At 36.5% G+C, this 26178-nt stretch overlaps 1 protein-coding gene across 1 annotated transcript in view; it reads right to left on the reverse strand.

Annotated features, from left to right (window-relative positions):
- Positions 1 to 2913: 2913 nt before the first annotated feature.
- The window catches only part of Tomm70 (translocase of outer mitochondrial membrane 70), a 29100-nt gene continuing 5835 nt past the window's right edge, over positions 2914 to 26178 (reverse strand). The window contains exons 2-12 of the mRNA XM_042677017.1: positions 19754 to 19927; positions 18234 to 18360; positions 16257 to 16366; positions 14789 to 14937; positions 12981 to 13188; positions 11150 to 11284; positions 10158 to 10265; positions 8684 to 8800; positions 5516 to 5613; positions 4345 to 4467; positions 2914 to 3100 (exon numbers count right to left, since the gene is read on the reverse strand). Of these exons, the coding sequence (XP_042532951.1) occupies positions 2947 to 3100; positions 4345 to 4467; positions 5516 to 5613; positions 8684 to 8800; positions 10158 to 10265; positions 11150 to 11284; positions 12981 to 13188; positions 14789 to 14937; positions 16257 to 16366; positions 18234 to 18360; positions 19754 to 19927 (1503 nt within the window). The 3' untranslated portion in view covers positions 2914 to 2946. The remainder of the gene's footprint in view (positions 3101 to 4344; positions 4468 to 5515; positions 5614 to 8683; positions 8801 to 10157; positions 10266 to 11149; positions 11285 to 12980; positions 13189 to 14788; positions 14938 to 16256; positions 16367 to 18233; positions 18361 to 19753; positions 19928 to 26178) is intronic.

Raw genomic sequence — 26178 nt, forward strand, 5'->3', positions numbered from 1 at the left:
TCTATGTACAATTTGGTGAAATCTGACATATATACTTCCATGTAGGAAATATAAACTTAAAAGCAAGTTTAGCAGCAAACTTGAGACAGGATTATTATACCCACTTCTTTCTCTAACCACCAATTTACCAAGGCAGTCTTTGGCTAAATAGGCCTCTTGTACATAAAGCAGTCTTAAGATGACAATCTGCTGATTTCTTCAAATACTATTTAAAGTGTGATTAAAGTAAAACTGCAATTTCCAGAAAGCAGAAAGTGCTGCATGAATTGCATTTTTAAAAATTTTTAAAAACTCGTTCTAAAAATGTACACATTACCTGATGTAACTGTAACCTCTCTATACAGCATCTTTACAAGAAAATAAAATTTTAAAAAGTTGTTTCCTGTTATATCACATTATCTTTTAAAAAGTTGTTTCCTGTTATATCACATTATCAAGGATTGTTTTAGGTATGCTTCTCAGAAGGTTGCATGTGGGTGAGGACTGTTATTCTCACTAGACCAGTATATAAAACTAGCTGCAAGGCCCAGATCTAATTGGAAACATTCTAGGCTCCTATGCAAGTATGGCTAAGACACAGGTAAAGAATGAAGTACAGCAACTTTCCTAGCTGTGGCGCCTCACTTCACGGCTGGAAGAATACTCTCAGAAGACACCATTCACCCCTGGTTTGGAGGCGTGGCTCAGTTGATAGAGCACAATCCATGAGTAAAAGCATCTCTGAGGGAGTTTAAATCCCAGTCTTGGAAAACAACACCCAATAAACCTGCTATGCTTACTTTGAGTCTGTAATACATAACTGAATTCACCCAACACTAAGTCAATGAGTAAACTACCTATCTTTCTGCCCAAAGAATAGATAAAAGAGTTGAATGTAATATTTATTTGGTGAATTTACATGTGAGGTCATTTACAAAAGAAAAGATACAGATGCAGCTTTCAGTGCAGTTTCAAATATTTTCAAAACAGGCAAGTCTGTGAGAATTTGGAATGATAGTACTGAATGGCACATGCTTCCTTTGCTTTTCTCTACTCAACCCCAGAAGGAAAGAAGAGATAGAAGAAAATGTCAGTGTTAATGTAAATACAGCCATGCAAATAAAAACCTTTTTCTTTAAAGCCAGACATTCAGAGATGTAGAATATTTTCTGTATTGAAGGGTTATCATAACTGAATAACTTAACAAAACGCAAAGCTAACTTTCCATTATTCCAATCATTATGTTAAGTGCCCCTACTAAAATCAGTTGGAGGGTTCCTCAGTATTTTCCAAAGACTGACTTTGGAAGGGGGCTAATTTCTAATCGTTTCTAAAGATAGCATTTATAGACAAAATCTTTTTGGTTTCAACAGGATATAGCACCCTTTGAAAGAGGGTAAAATTCTCCCTTACTCCCAATAATGTAAACTATAATTAGACTTCATTTCCAGGAAAGTGTAACAGAAGACTTGTTCTTTTTATTATATTCTGACTTAAACCTTTGCTGGTATCTCAAAATGAGACTTTATGAACACAGCCTTTTTCCCCATCAGAAAGAAAAATACAGCATGCTGTATATAAGCAAAATGATGGGTCTATAAAAGTGACAACTGGAAATATGTCTTAAAATTATTTCTTAAGGATGAAGAGTAAAGATCAACAGGACAAAACAACCTGTTGACAGTTTAGTGAAGACATGGTCCAAGTATATCTAGTGAAGACATGAGCATGGACCATTAGTCCTTAGGAGTCAGGGGTGCCTCAATACAAAAGTACTTGGCACCTTTGAAGACACCAACTCAAAATTCCTTAAGCATATGTGACCATAGTTAAAACATTAACTTTGTTACTTCAAAAAATACTGTCCTGGCTCCAGATTTATACCCTTTGAACCATTGGCCATTTTCTTCACTAGGAAACTTAAGCTAAATACCCACATATCCTATTGTTATTTGGGTTATACAAACAACCCAGTGCCTTTCCTTTTTTTTGGTGCCAGTCCTGGAGCTTGAATTCAGGGCCAGGGTGCTATCCTTGAGCTTTTGCCTAAGGGAAGCACTCTACCACTTGAGCCAAATTTCCACCTCTGGCTTTTTTTTTTTTTTTTTTTGATTAAAGAGTCTCACAGACTTTCCTGTCCCAGCTGGCTTTGAACCATGATCCTCAGATCTCAGCCTCTTAAGTAGCTAGGATTACAAATATGATCCACTAGTGCCTGGCTCCACATTGTCTTTAAAAAGTACACTATTAAATAGCAGTACTTGGCACAGAAAACAGGTATGGGCAATTATAAACACAATTCTCTTTCATCTAACCTCTTCCTGATTCACTTTCCCATTAATAGTCTTCTAGAATATATATCTATCAGGATATTCTGATTCTGCATAATTTACTGTATGAAAATCAGCAGCTGTGGAGTTTTAAGATTCTGCAGAATCATAGGTACTATGCATGCTGGCAATTGTTTAAAGGGTCTATTTTACTGCAACCCACATTTTAACTCTATATCTTTCAGAAAATTAAAAAGACTGGATATAAAAGAAACCTATATTATAGCACTTACTATGTTAATTTAAAAACCAGTATACTATAAAACACTCACATATTCTACACACAAAGACAAAATCATCCAGAACATAATCAGCCCCTAATCCCATCCAAAAAAAATCAACAATTCAAAGTTTTTATTTGCATGGCCAATTATCTTTTGTACTCTAAAACTTTATTTTAATATCCCTTTAACAAGTTCTAAGCTTTATTTTTGCACAGGGAATAAAAGCTGCAAGACTGCAAACTTCCTTCAACAGCCAAGTCCACAACACATAAACATGAAAGAGATGTACTGAATGACAACACCACAAGGGGATACTAAGCTCCACCAGTCAACATGGTTCATGACAGTGTCTTCAGGGTTCAGTTGAAGAGATAAGCTGCTTTTAAAAAGAGTCAGTTTCCTTTTTCCTGGTTTTATAATGTTGGTGGTTTTAATCCGTATTTCTTTGCAACTTCTGTCTGTGCATGGGCCGCATCACAAAGTGAATAAAGATGAGCCATCTCCATTTCTGATTTGGCCAGGTTAATAGCTTTGTTGAACATATCAATGGCTTTCTCCATGTTTCCTCTGAAAGAACAAAATTTTTAATTCTCAGATTAAACAAGTATTTCACACTATCACTAAGGGGAGCTGACCTGTGAAGCCTAACGCTTCAACTATGATTCTCATTATTATTTCATAATAGAAGACTGCTAGCACATTGAAAGTACTCAATGGTGATGACCACTTTTAAAGATACTATGGGCCTACATTTTACTTCCGCATTCTAAGTAACAGTAAGACTATAGAAATTAAATAGGTTACTTAAAGTCATAATTCTGTTTCCCGAAGGCTATTTCTGCCTTCCATAGGTGTTGCTAGCCAGGCATTGGTGGCTCACGCCTGTAATCCTAGCTACTAAGGAGGCTGAGATCTGAGGACTGCAGTTCAAAGCCAGCCTGGGTAGGAAAGTCCGTGAGACTCTTATTTCCAATTAACCACTAGAAAACTGGAAGTGGTGCTGTGGCTCATGGTAGAGTGCTTGCTAGCCTTGAGCTGAAGAGCTCAGGGACAGTGCCCAGGCCCAGAGTTCAAGCCCCATGACCAACAAAAAAAGTAAAAAAAAAATAAAAAAATGCTAGCACGAATGAAGATGGCATACTAAATTAAGTTCCATGTCACTTTTAATGCAGATTTCAAGTATAACACTGAGGAAGTATTTATAAGAAACAAGTTAAGGCTAAGCACTGGTGGTTCACTCCTGTAATCCTACTCAGCCCTAGGACCAGTACCAAAAAAACAGTAATTAAAAGACTTGCAAAGAAACATTTATCCAATGTTAATTTTACTTTATACCCTTTAATAAGAATACAGATGAAAAGAACACACACAGGTATTAGAGAAATACCTAAGTTTCCTTTCCTTTTAGTTTGAAAGAATAATGAAGTAAGGCAAATCATTGTTGAAGAGTATTGAGGGAAGCAGCTGTTAAAAAGTATGCAAATTTAGCTGGGGGCTGGTGGCTCACGCCTGTAATCTTAGCTACTAAGGAGGTTGAGATCTGAAGATCCTAGTTAAAAGCCACAATGGCCAAAAAAGTCTGTGAAACTCATCTCCAATTAACCACTAGAAAACTGAAGTGGCGCCGTGGTTCAAGTGGTAGAGTGCTCACCTTGAGCTGAAGAGCTCAGGGAAGCAACCAGGCCCAGAGTTCAAGCCCCATGACCGACAAAAAAAAAAGTATGCAAATTTAAAATTTTAATGGATGTTGGTAATAAAATATAATAATCTATGTAGCTGCCATACTTTCCAGAACAGATGCTAGCAGTTACCTTTGGACTTCAATAGTCCCCATGGTTTCATATGCAAAATCACATTTATTATCAATTTCAATAGCTTTGCTGATAAGCTCCAAACCTTTATCCAAATCTTGTTTCCACTGAAGTTGAAGTAAACTGCAAATACAAAAAGGCAGTCAGATGTGATCATAGCTCACTATCAATGGGAATATAAATATATAATTCAGTTTCTGCCTTCACTAAATCTACGTTTACCTTACAAGGTAAAAACAAAAACTAAACCAGAATACAATCAGCATTACATTGTGTACTCTACTCTGGCCTATATTTGTTTTGTAGTCTTCAAGTTCGTAATGAGTACTTGAGTTGGGAGTGGACACAGGGTAGAATGCAAGCTTAGTATACCCTCAACCCTCTGGCTCCATGCAAGGCACCACACATGCATATAAAAAGATCTGCTGTTCTATACTATTAGCTTACCTTGCATCCCTTACTTTTTTATAAATAAATTTGAGGCTTCTTAAATTTAAGTAAACAAGAAAAAACATTTTGTATTATTTTCTACTTTTGACAGAAGCAAGACATGACAGCATGTTAAGAACGGAAATTAAAACCCTTAACATAAGCCAGGAATCTCATACCTACAATTGGGCTACTTGGAAGGATCAATGTTTGAGACCAATTGGGACAGAAAAATTCACAAAACCTCTTCACCATAGCTGGATGCAGATGCATACTCCTGTCAAACCAAGCTACATGAGATCAGGAAGATCACACTTTCAGGCTAGCCTGGGTAGAAAAGTCTGTGATACTCCATATCTCCATGGATGGATTCTGGATGCAGTGGCATATGCCTATGATCTCAGCAATGACAGGAAGACTAAAGTGGTCAAAATGAAGTCCAGGTATGCGCCACAGTGGGAAATGCGACTCTGTTCCGAAATTGAGCAGCAAAACAGGCTGGAGGCATGGCTCACGGTAGACTGCTAGCCTGACCCAGGTTCAAACAAAAAAACCCTCTTAAAACAGGAGTGAAAACAGCATATATTTACTGATTTCTATATAAGAAGGAAACAGTATCCACAGCCACTAAGAAATGGTCACTTAACTCAGTGGTACTTCTTTCTTATAGTCCCATTCCACAAAGGCCAAGTAGATTTTCTTACTATCTTACTGGGATAAACAGAACCACAAAAATACATACCCTTTATGAACGTAAGTTGTGGCATTATCTGGTTCCAAATCAATACATTTATCATACATTTCATCAGCTTTACCAAATTGCTGTTGATCTGTTAGTGCCTATGTGAGGAGATACTTGCATTATACAAAGGTAACTGTTAACCTAAACAGTTAAAAGCCATATTGCTTAGAGTGAACAAATGCAGCAGTGGTACTTCACTGGACACTATGTTGGAAATGAACTATACAACTTTTGGGTAGGGAGTAGAGGGAAAAACTGGGAAAGAGCAAAGGAAGGGATGATACTGTCCAAAAAGTAAACTCATTACCTGACTTATGAAATTGTAACTTCTGTATATTACACCTTTATGGTAACTATTCGATTATTAAAACTTATTTACCTATTCATTACCAAACTGTATACTAAATCATTATTTAAACGGATTCATATTTTGTATCTTAATATGGGAGTTTTCAGGGAGCATCTCAATATAAAATTTTAGTCAGGCACCAGTGGCTCACGCCTGTAATCCTAGCTACTAAGGAGGCTGAGATCTCAGGATGGCGGTTCAAAGTCAGCCGGGGCAGGGGCAGGAAAGTTCGTGACACTCTTATCTCTAATTAATCACCAGAAAACTGGAAGTGGAGCTGTGGTTTGAGTGGTAGAGTGCTTGCCTTGAGCTGAAGAGCTCAGGGACAGCACCCAGGACCAGAGTTCAAGCCCCATGACCAACAACAAAATTTTTTTTTAGCCGTTCTCTTTTGTTTTGCAAATAAGCTGTGAACAGCTAATCTGGTAAACTACAGAGCAGAGAAGATCCTACCCTTAGTGATAGTTCTTAGGAACCAAATTTTCACAAACATACTTACATTCACTTATTATTATTATTATTATATATATCAAGAAAATTACTTTAAAGGCAAAGCTCATTTGGAAGGGTAAATTAACTGTTGTCAGTCGCTCCTTAAAAATAACTGATAAAAAATAAAAGCAGGATGGCATGCTTAGGGAAGGAATCCAAAGGCACGACTTCGCTGAACACTAGAAGTGGAACCATGATTTGGGTGTGGCTGTGCAAGGAGGGGCATGGGAACGAGGGATGTAGTCATTATACTCCATGTACATTAATAAAAAAATGAACTACATAACTTGAGGGTACAGATAGGAGTGGAAAATGAAGGAGTGACAATGATCAAAAAGCACTGAACTCAAAAGCTATTTAATAATAAATAATCAAAGTAGCAATAATCAACTACTTTCAAAGAAAATTTTATACCTAAAATAGAAGGCTTGGTTTTGTGGTTTTAACTTTTAAAGGCTGGTATCATCTAAAGCCCAAACTTCAAGGATTAAAACAAAATACACATATGGAAAACAAATTTTAAATCTATATGAATATAAAGTTATATAGAGCAAAGCAAAATTTAGAAATTTAAGTGAAAACAGACAATGTTGCTGTTGATGAGAAGACCATCGTATACGTCAAAGCTATTTTGAAGATAGAATAGAAAAAAATGTGCAATTAAGAAACATTCCTCAGCCGGGTGCCGGTGGCTCATGCCTGTAATCCTAGCTACTCAGGAGGCTGAGATCTGAGGATCGAGGTTCAAAGCCAGCCAGGGCAGGAGAGTCCGTGAGACTCTTATCTCTAATAAAAAACCCCTAGAAAACCGGAAGCGGCACTGTGGCTCAAACGATAGAGCACTTGCCTTGAGCTGAAGAGCGCAGGGACAGTGCCCAAGCCCAGAGTTCAAGCCGCATGACGGACCAAAAAAAAAAAAAGAAAGGAAAAAAAAAGAAACATTCCTTCCCCCAAATGAAGCTCCACAGTTAAGTCGTTTCTAGTATTGGTTCCTGTACAAGCTATAGCAGAATTGCACAGGAGTGTGCCGGGCCCATGAAAGCTATGTAGGGGCCTTGACTTTGTTAGCTTCTGCACCCCACAAAAATGTTTTTCATTCCATGTTAGTGGTGAGAATGGTGTCATCACTTCTGATGTTACTAAAATGTGCAACTGTTTTGACTTTGATATGTTTTAAAATTTTTTATATAGCGTATGTTTATGTAACATATTAAAAATGCGCTGCCTCCCTAAGTGTGATTTTTATTAACACCAGGAATTGTAGAGAAGAGATAACAGTATTTTAAGTTTTGGTTAAAGAACCCCTGAGCTAAAGCATACTATCTCAAAATTGCAATGGTAATCTATGAGGGAAATCAAACACAAAATAATCATCTTTAACAAAAGCCTATGGCAACTTTTTAATGTTTTCTATTTTTGATAATTGTAAGGAAAGCCTTTTTTGTAATAAAGAAAGTAATTTTAAAGTCAGGCATGAAGTGGCACACACCTCTAAGCGCAGTACTTGGGCTTACAGAGAAGCAGGAGGATCATGAGTGCAAGGCCAGCTGATCTATTAGCCTGAGCTATAATATTTTACACAAACAAAAAGAAAACAAAAGTAGGTAAATATATTAAATGCCACAGAATACTATAATGGCAACTTTCAATCTATACATAAATATCATTTATTTCAGGGACAAAGTAAAATACGCCTCCACAAAGAAGTAATTTTCACTGAGATAGATGATTTAAAATAAGCATCTAGAAGAATATTATATCAGAATCAAAAAGGATTCAAATTTATGGGCTGGATGGATGTGTAGCTTAAGCAATAGCATATTACCCTTGAATGAAAAAGCTCTCTCACAGCATGAGGGTCTGAATTTAAGTGCTGGCCTTAACAAATCTATTGACAAAAACAAATCCATTCCAAACCAAGAAAGCTTGAAGAGTTTCAGATAAACTGAAGAAAAATTAAAGCAAGCTTCTACAGCTCAGCTAACTATAAAGGGTAGGTATTAAGCAGACAAAAAAACTCTCATTATGGATATTTTCTTCATCAACTAGTGTGAACTTTTAAAATTTCCAAAGGTAATTACTTTTTCAAATCCAAGCCAAATGAAAAGCAACCCAAAATGAGACAAATGCTGCCTGCTTTCCCATGCTGTATTTAGGGCTATAGCTCATAAACTGCACAAGGGAGTTGGCCGAAGGTGATTCAGGACCATATAGGGACCTTGAAAATTAAAGCACTAACAAAGCCACCTGCTTCTACTGCACAGCTGCAAAACTTACATATATAAACAGTTCTTATCAAATGTTTTTTTGAAAAACATTGCATTTACCTGGGCATACAGTGCATAACCTTCAGCACACTTTGGAAATTTCTTTATGACCTCTTCAAATCCTTTCATAGCTGCTTGGATTTGTGAAGAATTGTTTCCTGTATAAGCTTGGCGATACTACATTAAAAACAGCAATCAAAACATGCCCGTCAAATCAAGAACTCAAAAACTTCTGAAATATTGATCTATTATGAGAGACAAAAAGCTTTTCCAGAAAAGCATGTGATCTGCTAACATTTGCTGAATCCAAAGGACTGTAAGACATCTTAGAAGAAGGGATCTAAAGATAGACGTAAATGGAATTGAAAATAAGCTCACCATCTAAGTCTGTATCATGTTACTCTCATTACCAACAAATAATGGTGAACATACAGTAATTATTCAATATAAAATTACTTTGTAGAAAGTGGGACGTTTCAGTATGACATCACTTTTAATCTGTAAGGCAAATGTAATGCCATTTCTTTAAAAGGAAAATTACCATAGACTTTACTGGCTTAACCCTAAAACTTGGGTCTGTGGACTCAACCTCCACATATAGTGATAATTTGCTATGGGAATAATTAGTATTATTTCACTCGTCCAAGTAATACATAGTGCTCTTCAAAATGGAACGGACCAGAATACAGATGAGTGCACCATTTTCTTCATAATAGATTGCTATTTTAAAAAATGAAAAAGGGGAAGATGTGGGAACCTCAGGACCCCGATGGAACTGTGAATGAGTGCATAGGGATGCCAGCAGAAAACTGCTGGCTATGAGATTGCTCAGGCTGAGTGTCTGACATTCTGCAGTAATCCTGTCAAGAAGAGTGAGTGCCAGTGTGTATTTTACTGCTGCCTGGTTTCCTGGATCTGTTACCCAAACCACTTACCTTACAGCTTCCTAATATCCTGTTATAAACCTATTGGAATGTGCTCTTTTGATCTGTTCCCTTCAGCTAGCTCTAGGACAATCTGACTCTATAAAACTATGGGTAGAGAGAATATTTTCACTTTATCATATCTGTTCCTTAAACTTATTCTTCTCCTCATAGTGGTATTAAGAGTATTAATCCTTTAATATTGAAATATTAAATATGATATCACTGCACAGGCATTACTTTATCTTCTGCCCTAGTGTCTGCCAGATGGAACTGGCTAGTGGTACTCTAACCTTTCATTCATCCTTTTATTTAGCTTTGTGCTTCTGAATACTGAGAAAACGCTCTATATATAATAGTAGTGATGAGTGATGAGAGCATAGTGGTCATGATTACAAATGATTTCCTCAAAAATGTCTTTGAATCCTTTGGGTTGGCTTATAGTACAGAAGTAGTGAATGGAGACTGCGTCGTTAGGAAACCATAAGCTCCGGAACAAACACAGGGCTGGCATATTTCTGTAATCACAGCATTTGGGAGGCTGAAGTAGGATGATCAGGAGTTCAAGAATAGCCTGATTTGATCTCAAAAAAAAAAAAGTAATAACTTACCAATGCAAAACATTTCTGAGCTTGTGCCAGAGCAGACTCTGGTCTTAACCTAATACATTCATCAAAATCTGCTACTGCTTCTTCAACTTGATCAAGAAGTATTTTCAGCTAAGGAAAAAATACACAGGTTTACCAGTTAAGTCTGTACCAAGTCTCTTTTGTTACCACAGTTAAAGCTCAGCACACAGTAAATATTCAATATGAAATTACTTTGTAAAAACAGAAAATTAGAAAATGTTGTGATTTTAAAGACTAAAACTTAAAACAGATGTTCAATTTTTTGAAAAACAAATTAAGTCCTCCATTTTGTACTACAATTTTCAACACTATTAAAAACCTACTTTTATAAAAGTAAACATCTATTTTTTTAATTTCACAGTAAGTTAGACATCATGTAATTGCCTTTCAAATTAATCTTAAGATACTAATAGTAAAGATGAAAATGTCAAGCAGTTGAAGAGTTGAAGATGCAATACTTAGCATCCTTCAGATAGAAACGTTAACATTTTGTTGACAGGCAATAACTTTGCTTTTTTGTTATAGAGATGGCCCATATTTTCCTTTATATTACATTCTAAGGAGCCATTTTAAGCAAATTACAAAGTTATGTTTTCTTCAAATCTGTAACTCGAAATGTTTTCTTCACACTATGTGTCTTTTGCAGAAGAGATTTGTTTTGTTCATTTGGGGGTACTATTAGAGTTTGGGCTATTACTTCCTGTTAGTGAGAAGCTCACGACAGTCCTCCTGTTGATTCCAGCATCAACTTCCAATGCTTATAAAATGTTATTGTTTACTTGCAGAAACATATGAACGTTGAATTTTATGAATCATCAAATCCAGGAACAAACTAATTAAACTAGCAAGTCAACGTTTTTTGTTTCTTGTTTTTTTTTGCCTTTTCTCTCATAAGTAAATAGCAAAATTATGAAGACATATGTTAAAGACAAATTCTCCCAATTCTCCCAAATCAAAACTTTAGGTAGATTTACCTGGCCTCGGTGATGATACACATCTGCATTCTGAGGATCAATGTCAGCAGCCATATTAAAATCCTGAGTAGACAGCAAAGGCTGCTGCTGTTGCATGTACATGCTGCCTCTTTTGATGAGGGCATTTGCTCGAAGCTACAGCCAAAATGACAAAAAGCTCAGCATTACTTCTTTTCTTCCAATTGTTTGGGTTTTTTTTGGCTGGGCTTGGGGCTTGAACTCAGAGCCTGGGCTCTGTCCCTGAGCCTCTTTGTGCTCAAGACTATCGCTCTACCACTTGAGTCACAGTGCCACTTCCAGCTTTTTTGAGTAGCTTATGGAAGAGTTTCATGGAATTAGCTTTGAATCGCGAGTCTCAGATCTGTCTCTTGAGTAGCTAGAATTACAGGCATTAAGTCATGGACGACCTCAATTTAGTTTTTTAAGATAAAATTCAGATACCATGAAGTTCACTCTTTTAAACTGGAGGTTTAGAAGTAGAGGTGTGGCTCAAGTGGTAGAATGCCAATCTTAAGTGAAAAAACAAGCAAGGACTCAAGACCCTCACAGTACTAGTAAGCCTTATAATGGCATGTGCATACACACACAGACATGTGCATGCAAGTAAGTAAATAGGATGTGCGGTTTGTTTTAGCATATTCCCTACTAATTCCAGAACACATTTACATATCCCCACAGAATGAATTTGTATCCTATTTTATATATCATACAGCCTTTCTCCTGGCTTATTTCGTTTAGTACAATGTTTTCGAGACTCATCTATGCTGTAGCATGTGTTAGTACTTCCTTTTTTAAAATTAAGTAGTTGTACAAAGGAGTTGCAATTCCGTGAATCACACTGTGAGTACAATGCTTATTGGACAATGTCTCCCTTCCTTTATTCTCTTCTATTTTTCCCTACACACGTTAGATAGCTCATTTTTAAAATCATGTACATTGAATAAAATGACTGTATTTGCTTACCCTTCCTCTCCCATTTTTGTGCCCCCCACTTCTTCCTTTTTTATGACAAAGTAACATTATAGGGGTAGACATGTCACATTCATCAGTTCAGGCACATTTAAGTAGCTTTTGGCTACCATGAATATCATACACAAATTTTTGAGCTGATATATACACTAGATTCTCATGGATATATACCTATGAGTGGTAACATGTTTAGTTTTTTGAAGAACTGTCAAGATAATTTCCAAAGAGCCTTTATCATTTTTCATTCCCAATGAAATAAGAATGCCTCCATATTACAACTGATCAGTAACAGAATGTACTTACTACTACCCAAGTATTGTCTAATATATAAGTTGGCAGTGTTGACAAGGAACTTCAAACTTCCAGAGACTGGAAAAAAAATCATTTACTTTCCTAGCTGAATATAAGTGTTAATAATATTTATGTTTCATATCCACTATGCCAAGTCACTCATCATTAGGTAGCTTCTATCAAAACAAAAATATCATTTTGGAAAATGGCAAAAGAAATGTTAAACTATCAGGCAGAACATCTATGAAAAGAACCGGGCGCCGGTGGCTCACACCTGTAATCCTAACTACTCAGGAGGCTGAGATCTGAGGATAGCAGTTCAAAGTCAGCCTGGGCAGGAAAGCCCCTGAAACTCTTATCTCCAACTTAGCACCAGAAAAACAGAAGTGACGCTGGCGCTGTGACTCAAGTGGTAGAGAGCTCACCTTGAGCCGAATAACTGAGGGACAGTGCTCAGGCCCAGAGTTCAAGCCCCATGACTGACCCCCCCCCCTCCAAAAAAATAAATCTATGAAAGCATCACTTTCATTTAAGTTTTTTTCTATATGCACACACACATTTCAAAATATACCTTCACATTAGCTTCTTTCAAACTGATGACCTTATCTAAGTCAGGTTTGGCTGCATTGGCATTGCCAATAAGCAGGTAGAAGGTGGCTCGTAGCAACAATGCTTCTGCCATGTATTTGCCTTGAGTATCTATTTCTTTTGAGCATTCACTTATGATTTTATCATAGTTTTCTTCTTCCATGTACTGTTTGGCTTTTAAATATCCAGAACTGAAAATGAAAACACATTATTAGTACAAGACAAAGTGTTAAAATTTACCACATTTGGCACCTCTTGGGTAAGTAACTGTCAATTTTCCCCCAAGTCCCAGTGTGGGACTGAACTATTGTTTCACTGTAAACAACAGACCTAGAATTAATAAGTGGACTTATCAAAAAAGCAAATTTAAAAAAATCTCATATACTGGCTAGGACTTAAAAAAAAAAAAACCTTTCTTTAAAAGTTCAGTAAATTGTGGGTGGGGATGGATGGGTAAACTAGAGGAAAGTGAAAGAAAAGGTGACACTGTCCAAAAAGAAATGTATTGATTATCTGACTTACGAAATGGTAACCCCTCTGTACAACACCTTAATAATAATATTTGAAAAGAAAATTCATATGTAGTAAGTTTAATATTCTTCTAAGATCATGATTGTTACTGGAAATTCATCTTCCAAATACATATGTTCTTCAATTTATGTTACTTTAAAATGGTATGAAAGTTATATACTTTAGTAGACACTATACTTCAGGCTGGTACTAGTGGCTCATGCCTAAAATCCTGGCTACTCAGAAGGCTAAGAAGACAATCATAGTCAGAAGCCAACCTGGGCTGACAAAACTACAACTCTTATCTCCAATTAACTACCTCCTTCTCTACCCCTCTCCCCCCAAAAAGGAGATGTGGCTCAAATGTTAGGAGCATCATCTTGAGTGGAAAAGCGAAGCAAAGAATGCAAACTAAGCAGGAGTTCAAGCCCCAGCACAAAAACAAGCAAAAAAAGAAACTATTTCAAATTTCAACCACATCACCGTGCTCCTGTGGCTCATGGCTGAAATCCTAGCTACTCAGGAGGCTGAGATCTGAGGATCATGGCTCAAAGCCCGCCTGGGCAGGAAAGTCCGTGAGACTCCAATAAACCACCATAAAGTGGCTCGATGGCTCAAGTGGTAGAGTGCTAACCTTGAGCTGAAGAGCTTAGGGACAGCGCCCAGGCCCAGAGTTCAAGCCCCACGACCGACCAAAAAAAAAAAAAATCAACCATATCATGGGCTGAACAACCTCTATCCTACAGCATAATATTGCTAAGCTATAATGCTCAGTAGGTTAGATATAGCGAACATCTTTTACTTAGTAGTTTCCACTTGCAATATATTTAGCAGGATATAACTGCAATCTAAATCAAGAATCTAAATAAGATAATGTAAACTGAATTAAAATTTTATGTCAGTTGTTATATTTGGTATAGAGAAAACTGGCAAGTGATTTTAAAGAAAAGCTGTGCCAATCAAAATCTTTTAACTACATCTCTAGCTATAAACACAGTATTTTGTGCTTTAAGTTCAGCTTTCTATAGGATGAAGTTTAAGAAGTTGAAAGAATAGCATTTTGTTAGGCAAGCAGAAATCTTGAAGGAATTAACAGCATTCCCGTATTTGAATGTTAGTCTGTATAATAGTTTACATTAGTGCTTCTATTTAAATAGCTAACCACTTGACTCAACAGGAATCCTTCTGGGATACCAGACTGCAGTCACCAAGGAAGGAACAGACACATTGCATACACAGAAAGTGGTAATTTAAAGTACATACCATGCTTGGCATACTTACTTTTCTTTTACTTCTAAAGCTTCTCCCTCCTTGTCTTTATCTTCATCAGACTTCTCTCCTTTAAGCATGGGTTGAGAAATTATATCATCCGTGAAAGAACTGAAGTAAGATTTGATAAACTGTGGAGATGGCATCAGAGGTTCACGGTTCTGAAATTTAATCATGTTTAAATCGATCAAAATAGGTGTGGAAAGTGGTGTTTTACTCCACAGACTATAATTTCTTACTACATTGTAGTACAAATGCCTTATTACTAAATTTAAGATTCCTTATAGAGTCTGGGTGCTGATTCTCATGCCTGTAAATCCTAGTCTGACTCAGGAAGCTGAGATCTGAGGACCATAGGTTGAAGCCAGCCCAAGGAAAGTCCATGAGACTCATCTCCAATTAACCACCAGAAAAGTAAAAGTGGAGCTGTGGCTCAAAGTGATAGAGCATTAGCTTTAAGCGGAAAAGCTTAGGGATAACACCCAGACACTGAGTTCAAGCCCCATTATGGACCAAAAAAAAAAAAGATTCCTTAAAGTCTCAATTTATGGGACTGTAAAAAGATGTTTCACCAAGTATTTTTGAGGAACATCCATCTTATGAAATGCTCATTACAGTTATATTCCTCTTAGAGCTTCATAACACATTTTAATACATTAAAACCTTATAGTACTAACTGTTAACTCTGCTAACAGATACAGGGAAAATGGGGAGGAGAAGGGAGAAGGAGGAAGAGGAGAGAGTGAAGATTATTAAGATTATTAAGATCAATTTAAGAAAAAAGCAAGTCACTTGTAAAGCAAAAGGGAACCAATTTAGCAATGAATCTGAGTAATGTGATAGTCTCCCTTCAATACCTAACCATACCAAGACTTTTATACTAAATGTCTTCCAATAAATTTTAATTCTGAGGAGAGGATTATGTTTTGTCTTTATACCTATCCTTTCAGCATGGAGCTTTGTTTTAGAACTATTGAATTAAACTGTCAGAAGTATCTTAAATTCCAAATTTATATAGTATTCCTTCAAAAGCTAATGATATAGAACAGGGGCTGGCATATTTTTCTAAAAAGGCCAGGTGTAGTAAACAGTTTTAAGCTTTGCAGATTATAAAGTACTCATTTGCTAAATAAAAAACAACAAAACAATAACAAAAAATCACTTAACTTTGCTGCAGCTCGAATCCAGCCCCAAACAATGTGTAAGTAACTATTATTTTTTTCAAAAACAGTTACAGACTAGACTAGGCTGATGGGCCCCTGTATAGCAACTATGAATACAAATGAACTACAATATTCTCTAAGCACCGTACTTGGCATAACCTTTTTATTGAAAAGGATATGCTCTGGTGTCACAAGATTATAGGAAAATCCAGTTCTAATTCTCAGTTGTTAAATTAAGCACTCTTTTCAATTCAACTGGCCTAAGAAACTACACTTTTAATGATATATACTGTATTACACAACAAGTAATAACTTACCTTATATTTTTCTTTGGCTTTCTCTTTTCCAAGAAGTTTAAGTACTTTATCAGCTAATAGCATGCTTTGCTGATTTTGGAACCCTTCTAATATACACACAGCAGTGACATCTAGAAATGGTGAAAAAAGATTAAGTTTGAAATTATTGCAAAGATAATCAGCAACATCAAATGGCATAACTACAGAAAGCCAAACTAAATACACAGCCTCATCAGGATGTTTCATCTTCTATAAACTGATTGTCAATACCTTTTATATTTATATATTTTATGATATAAATCAAAGCTCAAACACTCACTCTAATTCTCTAATGGTTTCTCCCTGACTCATGAACGTGCTTGTACTACACAATTTCTAATGTTTTTTCACTGCTCTAACATTCCATAGATAACAAAATGAGGAATATTCTCTTTTGATTAGTAACCCTAAGGAAATCAAAACAATATGGCTTCTCCTATCTACTTTTTTTTTTCTTTATGAGATGGGGGTCTTGTGATATTCCCTAGGCTGGCATTAAAATCCTGGGCTCAAGTGATTCTCTCCAGCCTCACTCTCCCAAGCAGTTCACCACTGCACTTAGCAAATGGATTAGATTTATAGGTCTCCTTGTATCCAAAGCTAACCTGCCACTGAACCTTCAAATAAATCTGCTTCAGAGTACCATTTTTGTTTGGTTATGTTACAGCACAGATATATGTTTAAATTTCAAATATCGATGAGTGGTCCTTTTATTTGCATTAGTCAAAATAATCACTGTCCTCTTTTTCGGAACTTAGTTTCTCACAATTTCATATCCTTTTTCCACTATAGAAGTCAACCTGGAATTATATTTCTCTAAGATTTGCCTGGTAGCAAAGTCAGTGTCTCTTGTCCCATTTCTTTGATTTAGAACTCCACACCTTTCTGTCAAACATTATTCTAGTAACATTAAGGATTGTTTCAGAATTTAGGATTTCCTTTTCTAAAACAACTGTTCCTTCCATCCACAACCAAATTAAGAGACATAAAATCTCAAATGTTGCTAAGATGTTCTCAAACGTAGTCATTTGATAACCCAGGGTTCTTAAAACTTAGCTTTTATCTTTGAGAAAGTGTCCCTGGGCAAAGGATGTAGCTCAGCAGAAGGTACTTAGCACTTTTGAACTCAGGTGTGATCCCCAGCAGCCAAAATCAAAGTTACTCTTTAAAATAATAATTATGGCTAAAAGCATATGCTAATTGCAGTTTGGGGAGCAGTCCTACCTAGTCAATTTAAGGCTCAAACACTTAGAGCACCTGTTCAAAATATTGACTTACTTTACTGATCATAGAATTTGCAACTGGATATAAATTAACACTTGAAAATTTGAAAAGCAAAATCATTCATAAGTCATTTTAAAGCTACTTCATATTTTCATAAGCCATTAATTGAAAACATATAAATATTTCTGCTTGCTTAAACTTCTTTTCTAATTTCCTTCATCACAGAATTATACTAATATTCACTAAGCACAAATGTAAATTGTGTGGTATATAAACTACAAATCTTAATTCTCATTAATTCCATAGTTGAGAATAGAAGTAGTACTTAAGTGCCACCTATTTCAACTAGAGAACAAAGTCTCAATTGGGAAAAAAAAAACAATTCTCTTTGGTTCAGTTGTGGGCTTGAACTATAGGCCTGGTGCTATCCCTGAGCCTCTTTGTGCTCAAGGCTAGAGCGCTCTACCACTTGAGCTATATTGCCACTTTTGGTTTTTGAGTAGTTAATTGGAGATAAAAAGTCTCACAGGAGTTTTCTGTCAAGGCTGGGTTTGAACCAGGATCCTCAAATCTCAGCCTCCTGAGTAGCTAGGATTACAGGCTTGAGCCACCAGCACCCGGCTCAACTTTTAAAGACAACTGATTCTGTATTCATAAGGCAGAGTTCCATATAAATTTACCAATGACTAAAAAACCTCCAGTAATTTCCATAGGCAAACACAAAAAAACCCTCACCTTCTAAACATTCCTTCTTATTGTCTAGCTTCTCGTGGGCTTTTGCACGTCTAAAGAGAGCTTTCACATATTTGGGATTAAGTTCAACAGCCTTTGTACAATCCTGTGCCACCTCTTTCCATTTTTGCTGCAATTCAAAGTATTAAAAAAAAAAAGTGTCACATCAAAAATAGTAGTGGTTCAACAGAAATCAGCTTTTCAACCGGCACACGGGTTCATACTATTTTCTTTATCACTCCTGCTAAAATCCAAGGAGGTACATACCTTCATATAAGGCCATACCACAACTGATAATTTCAGATTCTTTCAGCTATCCTTTCTCTGAACCAATCTGCTTTTCTTCTGGACTATTCTCACAAATATAACATCTCTTGCTCTAAATCTGAAACTCCTGTGACTCCATAAAGCTACACCTTAACTCTCAGGTGTTCTTTATTATCAGCTTTTCACAGCTCTGTACTTGATTTCTACTTACTTCACTGGCTGTTCCTCCATTTTCTTGGCTGAATTCTCAGTCCCTAACTGAGTTTTATATGCTAAAATGCTCATTTCTTCTCATTACCTCTAGGTGATTAAAACCTAAAATTAGATTCTCAAATTTTCTCTTCCAGTCTAGACACTCATAAATTGAAGACATTTTCTCAGTTTAACTGTCTTAGTTGGTTCACTCCTTCTCTACCACTGGTACTTCACATCCAACGAAACAGTAAGCTGTTGATCTTTGGCTTTCCTTCATGTCTTATCTAGGCTAATGTAATCATCCTTACTTAGTTTTCCTTGTCTCCATTCTTGACTCTCCAATACAGTTTCAACAGAAGAGTGAGAGCAATCTTGATTATTTATTTGTACCCTACTTAAAACTTTGTCTTGCTATGTAGTCCAGGTTTTGAACTTGGATTCTATCCCCATGCCACAAGTGCATACATTGCATAAAAGGTTTTTCCTTACTTGATCCCTTGTTCACTTTCCCCAATTTCATTTTCGGAACATTTCTATTTTTTTAAGCATATAAAATTCTTCCTTACCTGAAATTACACATTTTATTTCCCTATAATACTTTCTTTCCCATTGTCTTACACATCAAATCTACTGTACAAACATGGCTCTACATATAGCCTTCTAAAAGAATGAAACAAATTTTATTTATGTTAATGTGAAAAGCCATACAAAATACGGTGGCAAATGAAAATACTTTTTGGTCTTCTTCCCTGTGCATATGCAACTACTGCTGAGACAAAAAGTTCAAGAATAGCCTCAAACTGTTAAGGATAAGGTCACTAGAAAACTTCCATACAATCTGATTTTGTAAAAAGTAAAATACATGTAACTTTGGTGTATATTTGAAGGCAGCACAACTATAATTTGTTTTAAATGTTTTTTTATTTAATGAAAGGAAATAGCAAAACTTCAGCAATTCCAAAGCAATTTTTTTAAAGTGTTAGATTTGACTAAATTAGCTGAAACTTAATGTAAACCAACAGAAACAAAAGGAACAAAGGGAAAAAACCCAGAACACATACCAACTGTTCAAAGGCAGCAGCTCTGTTTTGATAAAATGTGGAAAGGTCGACATTCTTCTCAGTAGGGCACAAACTAATAGCCTCAGTGTAGCATTGAATAGCCTGGTCATATTTTCCTGCTTTAAAATATTTATTGCCTTTGTTCTTGGCTGCTTGGGCTCTATCAAGAGAGTTCTGAAATGAGAAGAAAAAAGAAAATTAAGATTAAAAAAATACTCAGGTCACAGTGATTAAGGCAAGAAAAATAGGAAGATAGCTATTTACAGTGAAAGCTGCTACCTTTAAATCTCTTCTTGAAATTGATTCTTATAGTATAAAATGGTTCAATGAAAAGGTGTATAAAATTTTAACTTAAAAATGCAGATATTTCCTAATAATGGTTGTAATACTTGAAAGCACAATTTTCCCATCATCCATTAGTGAAAAAAAGCAATTGCATCCTTTTATTTTGGAAAAACCCAGCTAGGGTATAAGCATTAGTCACTAAAACAGGAAGATATTGTGAGATCACAGCAAAAGGTAGATAGATTTGGGGCTTACAAAATACAACTTATTAGGTAGTTATTGGCAGAAACTTATCTGGCATCTTGAGGAGGATTTCCACACTCCATGGCAGAGAAAAGGGTTTATATGCTAAGCTATATATGGGTTGGTTATCTGTCAACCCAATTGTACCTAGCTTTCCTCAAAAAAGAAAAAGAATTACCACATCCAGTCACAGCACAACACACTTAGCAGACTAACTCTTTTGTCTTTAGTGACAAAAGGATGGAGATTTATGCTAGTCTCTGGAGGCAAAATGGCAATTACTGTCAAGCTGGATCCCTATACTGTTCTCACAGGGCATTTTGGTAATGGCTGGAAACCAACCAATCTCCCTCCAATCATTTTTGGTGGTACTAGTGATGAAACCCCTAAGCTTCACTTCCACTAGGGAAGCTCTATAAAAAAGAGGCTCAACCTGAAGGCCTAGACACAATTTTACTGCCACAACAGCAGGAATGGGAGCATCAAGTAGGCAGAGGACAAGGTTTTTGTAATAAACAGGAAAGCCCACAACGAACTACTATCTCCAAAATGTCTATACCTGGGTTGAGAAACTATGGTATTAAGGAATACTCTAATATGATTTTAATTTACACCTTTCTTACTAGTTATGAGTTTGAAATATTTTATTATTGGCTTTTTGACTTTCTTGTTCTAAAAACATTTATTCAAATATTTTGCTTTTTTTCTATTAGGCTGTTTGCCACTGGTACCAAATAGATATATGTTTTGGTTTATTCATTACAATTGTTACTCTAAATTCATCATTTACCCATCAACAGACCTCTGCCCAGTGTCTGCTTTCTGAAAATCCAACATGCAAATATTTGAGAAGTATTACCACTATGCTTCATTTATGTTGATCTTGAAAGGATTGTCCTGAAGGGTTCCTGCTTTGACCAGGGGGCTTGGCCCTTGTTAATTATATTTTAGTTACATCCTTTTCCTGAGCATTTTAATTAAGGCATCCTGTGAGAAGCTCTTCAATTTTATGCATCCTGTTAACTTCTTACAGCCATCCTGGTGCCTCCTGATCTGTGGAGGGAGTTCTCTGCCCAGTGCTGGGCAGCCTAGGTGGCAAGAGGTCATTCATTGAATTGCTGCAGATGCCTAGCTCAAGATGAGCTGGGAACTTGGCTTCAGAGAAACATAGATGTCACAGCCTTAGGAAAGCTGTGCATAGAGAATACTGATTCTCTTTTGATTCTCCCTAAATGGCTTGATTCACCTGCCTCTGAGTAGCCTCTAAGTATACTCCTACATGGAAGGTTGAGGAGTATCTTCCTTAGATGGAAAAGTTCTGCTGGTACCTAAGCTTGTACCTGGAGTATGTCCATATAAGGTCGGGTTTTGTTGGGTTTGAGTACCCCCCCCCCAACCCAAGCATGTAGTTTTGTTTTGTTTTTAAATTTTTTATTATGAAAATACTGTTCATGAGTTACAATTACATGGGCAAGATAATGAGTACATTTCTTATCAAGTATTGTTGCTTCCTCCTTTGTTTCCCCTTCCCATCCCTTCACATATCCCGTCCCCTTCTACCTCCCCCCCAAAGTTGTAAAGTTCCTTTTTCTACATAACGACTTGTACATTTCATTGTTGCAATGAGTGTACCTGTATCCCTATTTAAACGATTTGTTTTTTCCCTTCCCCTCCACAAATTATACCAACATCAAATACAGTGAAAGCAGGGGTTATATCATGGGGGAGGGACATACAAAGCAACAAAGAAATCATCTTATAAATATGTCAGAAACAATCGCACATTTCACCTAACATCAACATATCTGACCTTTTCTGCCAAGCAAGTAGTTTTTAAAAGCTTTATGAAAACTCTGTTCTGGGCTGCTGGTCTTGAGATCACCAAGACTTTGGTCTTTGAGTCCACCACAAAGACCTTTTTTTCTCCCTTGTTCTAAATATCTTCCAAAGTTCATCAAATATATGTATGTTATGACGTATTTTAAAGGTAGAAAACTCTCTTAGTCAAGCTTTCTAATAAAGACTCCCCATTTGATCTCTCCAGATGTGTCTTCTCTGTATCTCCCAGCTGAATTTACCTTACAAAAAGTAAATGTGCCAATAATCACTAAACATGTCAGTAACAATGTGAAATAATTAGATCTTTATATTAACAGATCAACTAACTAAATGTTGCCTAAACAGATAACCTAAAGCAAAATAATCCTGACAAAAAAAAATTAAAAAGAACTAGGCTAGGATGTAGCTCAGTGGCAAAGCGCTTGCCTAGCAAGTGCAACGTCCTGGGTTCAATCCCCAGTACTAAAAAAGAAAAGACAAAAAAAAATACAGTTAAGAAAAAAAAAACCCAAACTTTGGGCTGGGAAGGTGGCTCAGTGGTAGAGCTCTTGCCTTGCATGCATGAGGCCCTGGGTTCGATTCCTTAGCACCACATAAGCAAAAAGGAAAAAAAAAGCCGGAAGTGGCGCTGTGGCTCAAGTGGTAGAGAGCCTTGAGCTGAAGAGCTGAGAGACAGCGCCCAGGCCCAGAGTTCAGGCCCCACGACCGGACCCCAAAAAATTAAAAAGATGTAGAAGTTGTAGAAGGCAACTATTACAAAAAGAAGAAAGCATCTTATACCTATTAAAAGCATCAGACAGAACACAGGACAGTTTTTGTTGCTAAAAGGTAATAATCTGCTAAAAGGACACAATAATCATGAATCCGTATGTATCAAATTAAGACTTTATAATAACTTACTATTAAGTAAACATGCAAGATAAACATTATTTTAAGCCAGGTGCCTGTAATCCTAACTTTTCAGGAGCTTGAGGTCTGAGGATGAAGGTTCAAAGAGTCTGTGAGCCTCTCATTTCTAATCAACCAGAGAAAGTAGGAAGTGGAGCTGTGGCTCAAGAGGCAGAGCCTCAGCCTTGAGGGAAAGAGCCAAGTAAGAGTGTGAGACTCTGAGGTCAAGCCCCAGTACCAACCATACACAAAACAAACAAGCTATCATTAAAAATAATAAAACAGCATTTAATTTTATCTCTCAGAAGTCCTTCTGTACTGTTTTCAAAGTCTACTGTTTTTTTTTTGTCGGTCGTGGGGCTTGAACTCTGGGCCTGGGCGCTGTCCCTCAGCTCTTCAGCTCAAGGCGAGCGCTCTACCACTTAAGCTACAGCGCCACTTCCGGTTTTCTGGTGGTTTATTGGAGACAGAAGTCTCACGGTCTCTCCTGCCCAGGCTGGCTTTGAACCGCGATCCTCAGATCTCAGCCTCCTGAGTAGCTAGGATTACAGGCGTGAGCCACCAGCGCCCGGCTTCAAAGTCTACTTTTTATACTTTCATTAAAAACTTTTAGGATTAACGGCAAAAGTTGACAAACCAAAGACAATTTTGAAAGTACATTTTTACAAATGGAACTGAAGACACAGAGATTTAAAACAACAGTACTGTAAAAAGCTACAATTTTTTTCTTCCATTCTTCTTGCCCAGCCAAAAGCTACTAGACAGGAGTAAAACAGACATAGTGCCATTTACATTAATGGAAACAAGTTGATTTGGTAAGATTCTATTTTATACTAAAATTCTCTGAAAATAGAAATTTCTCATGTTACTTCCAACCAACGAAGTTTGATTTCATTTTACACCTCTGTCCTCTTATACGGAACTTTGGTGAGCCCAAAGAACACCAATCTTACCATGTATATAGGTTATAACTGTTGATCCCTGCTACTTGGGAGACTAAGTGAGGACCACTGGAGACTAGGATTTTGAGGCTAGCCTAGGTAGCATAACAAGACCTCTTCTCTTTCGTGTGTGTGGGGTCTGGAGTGGGGGACATAGCTTGAACTCAGTGCCTGGGTACTGTCAAGGCTAGAGCTCTACTTCTGAAAAAAAAAATTTTTTTTTAGCTTACTGGAGATAAGAGTCTGTGGGACTTTCCTTCCCTTGCTGACTTCAAACCACAATCCTCAATTCTCAGCCTCCTGAGCAGCTAGGATTACAGGCACGCAACACCAGTGCCTGGCAAGATATCTTTTCTTAATATTAAAACAACAACAAAACTAAAAGCCCCATAATCTATTTGTAAAAGAGAATTTTTAAAAGGCCTGGTTCTATGCCTTCAATTTCAAAGGCATATACTTATAAGCTGTTTACACTGCTAAGAATATAAAGAAAGATGTTCCTTTCTGCCTACTATGTCACATTATTTAAAATAATCTTCTAGAAAATTTAACCTTCTCCACCCAAGATTTGTATAGGCTCCATCTCCATGTGACTGCTGAATAAATTCAACCAGTATCTGGATCAAAATCTTACAGGGAGCCTGGAAATAAATATCAAAGATTCTTTTGAGTATCATTCCAGAGATGCAGTATTTCATATATAAACCACTGAGAACATCATGTAGGTTGAGAAATTTGCTGAAGGTAAGACTCAATCTCCAGCAGTTTGATTCCATATTGACTAAACTACAAATAATGATACACAGCTGACCATGTTTGATGAAAAATAGGTATCTTTTATCATCAGCACAATGCTCACACTCATATTCTAGGACTGAAACAAAAGAGACACAGATATCATCTTGCTAACTAGTGACTCCAGGGCAAAAACAGAATTGTCAGTTCTAAGATGGAAGGTTGTTCTAGTCTGTATTAAATGCGTACAGACATTTTGGGGGGAGGCGGGTCATTATTCTATAAGCAATATAGCAACTGACATTGTATTTACATTGTATTTAGATGTTAGTAGTAACATACAGATGACTAAGTATCACTGCATTGAGGATCCTGGAACCAATCCCATGTGCACATGAAGGCATGATTATACAACAACTGAGTATCTTGAAGCATACTAGGGAGGCAGAATAGAAAACAAACTGGCAAGCTCTCCAACACGCTGCAATCCACATTTAAAAAAATGTATTGGGTGATTGGTAAACATTATTGCTCCAAGAAGTTAACAACCACATATACATAAAAACCCAAACTATCTGATTAAAGACAACTAACCCAAGTAATACAATGGAAAATATTAAATGTCTTTTTTTCTCTTCAACACACAGGTATCTTGACACCTGTCAAACTAGGCAAAATCTACTCTCTAGCTCTTGAAGAGGCAAATCTTGAAGAGGCAAACCTACCAGTAACCTTTTGAAAAGAGAGCTCTAGGAATAAGGTAAATCTAGATATTTAGTGGAATAAAAGGAAGGAAACAAACTGTAAGCTGCCAGTAATGTAGCTGAGGATAATCTTTGAAACAGTAATGACTAAACAGGAGGGCTACTCATGACTAAACAGGAGGGCTGGGCATGAAACTCAGTGATGAGCTCTTTGCTTAGCAAGATCCCCAGACCTTTAGGAAAAGAAAATAATCAAAAAGGAAACTTTATTTCCTCCAGTTGTTACTTCAGGAGGAAAAACAACCTCAAGAGGATTAACACACACAGGAAACTTCAGAATATCAGAAAAGGATTTGCTCTAAAACAAGTCCCCTGATATAACTATCTGACTGCTATAGAAAGCTTTTAAAGGGAATACATTTAGCAATAAGGAACTACTGTAAAAGTTTAACAAATGTTTATATATTATGATGACACATACAGTCACCACAAAAGAAAATGTACTAGAATTAGATCCATTAATTCATAGAGGAGAAAACAAAATGGGTATTGTCACCACAAGATTACATTTATATCTAGTTAAATATATATGATTCAATTTGCTAGTGTTGGTCTTAATAATGATAAATGATCAGAATGAAAACAATGAATCAAAGCTAAAATAAAGTCCTTTCTCAAATCACAAAAATTTGAAATCTATAATCATCTCCATCTATTAAGTTATAATATGCAACTGTTTATCGGAGATAATATTTATTAGAGTGCTTCTGCAAGACTGGGTTATAGGTCA

The sequence above is a fragment of the Dipodomys spectabilis genome, unplaced genomic scaffold (genome assembly GCF_019054845.1).
Source record: "Dipodomys spectabilis isolate Male_0828 unplaced genomic scaffold, ASM1905484v1 ptg000032l, whole genome shotgun sequence".
Classification (NCBI taxonomy): domain Eukaryota; kingdom Metazoa; phylum Chordata; class Mammalia; order Rodentia; family Heteromyidae; genus Dipodomys; species Dipodomys spectabilis.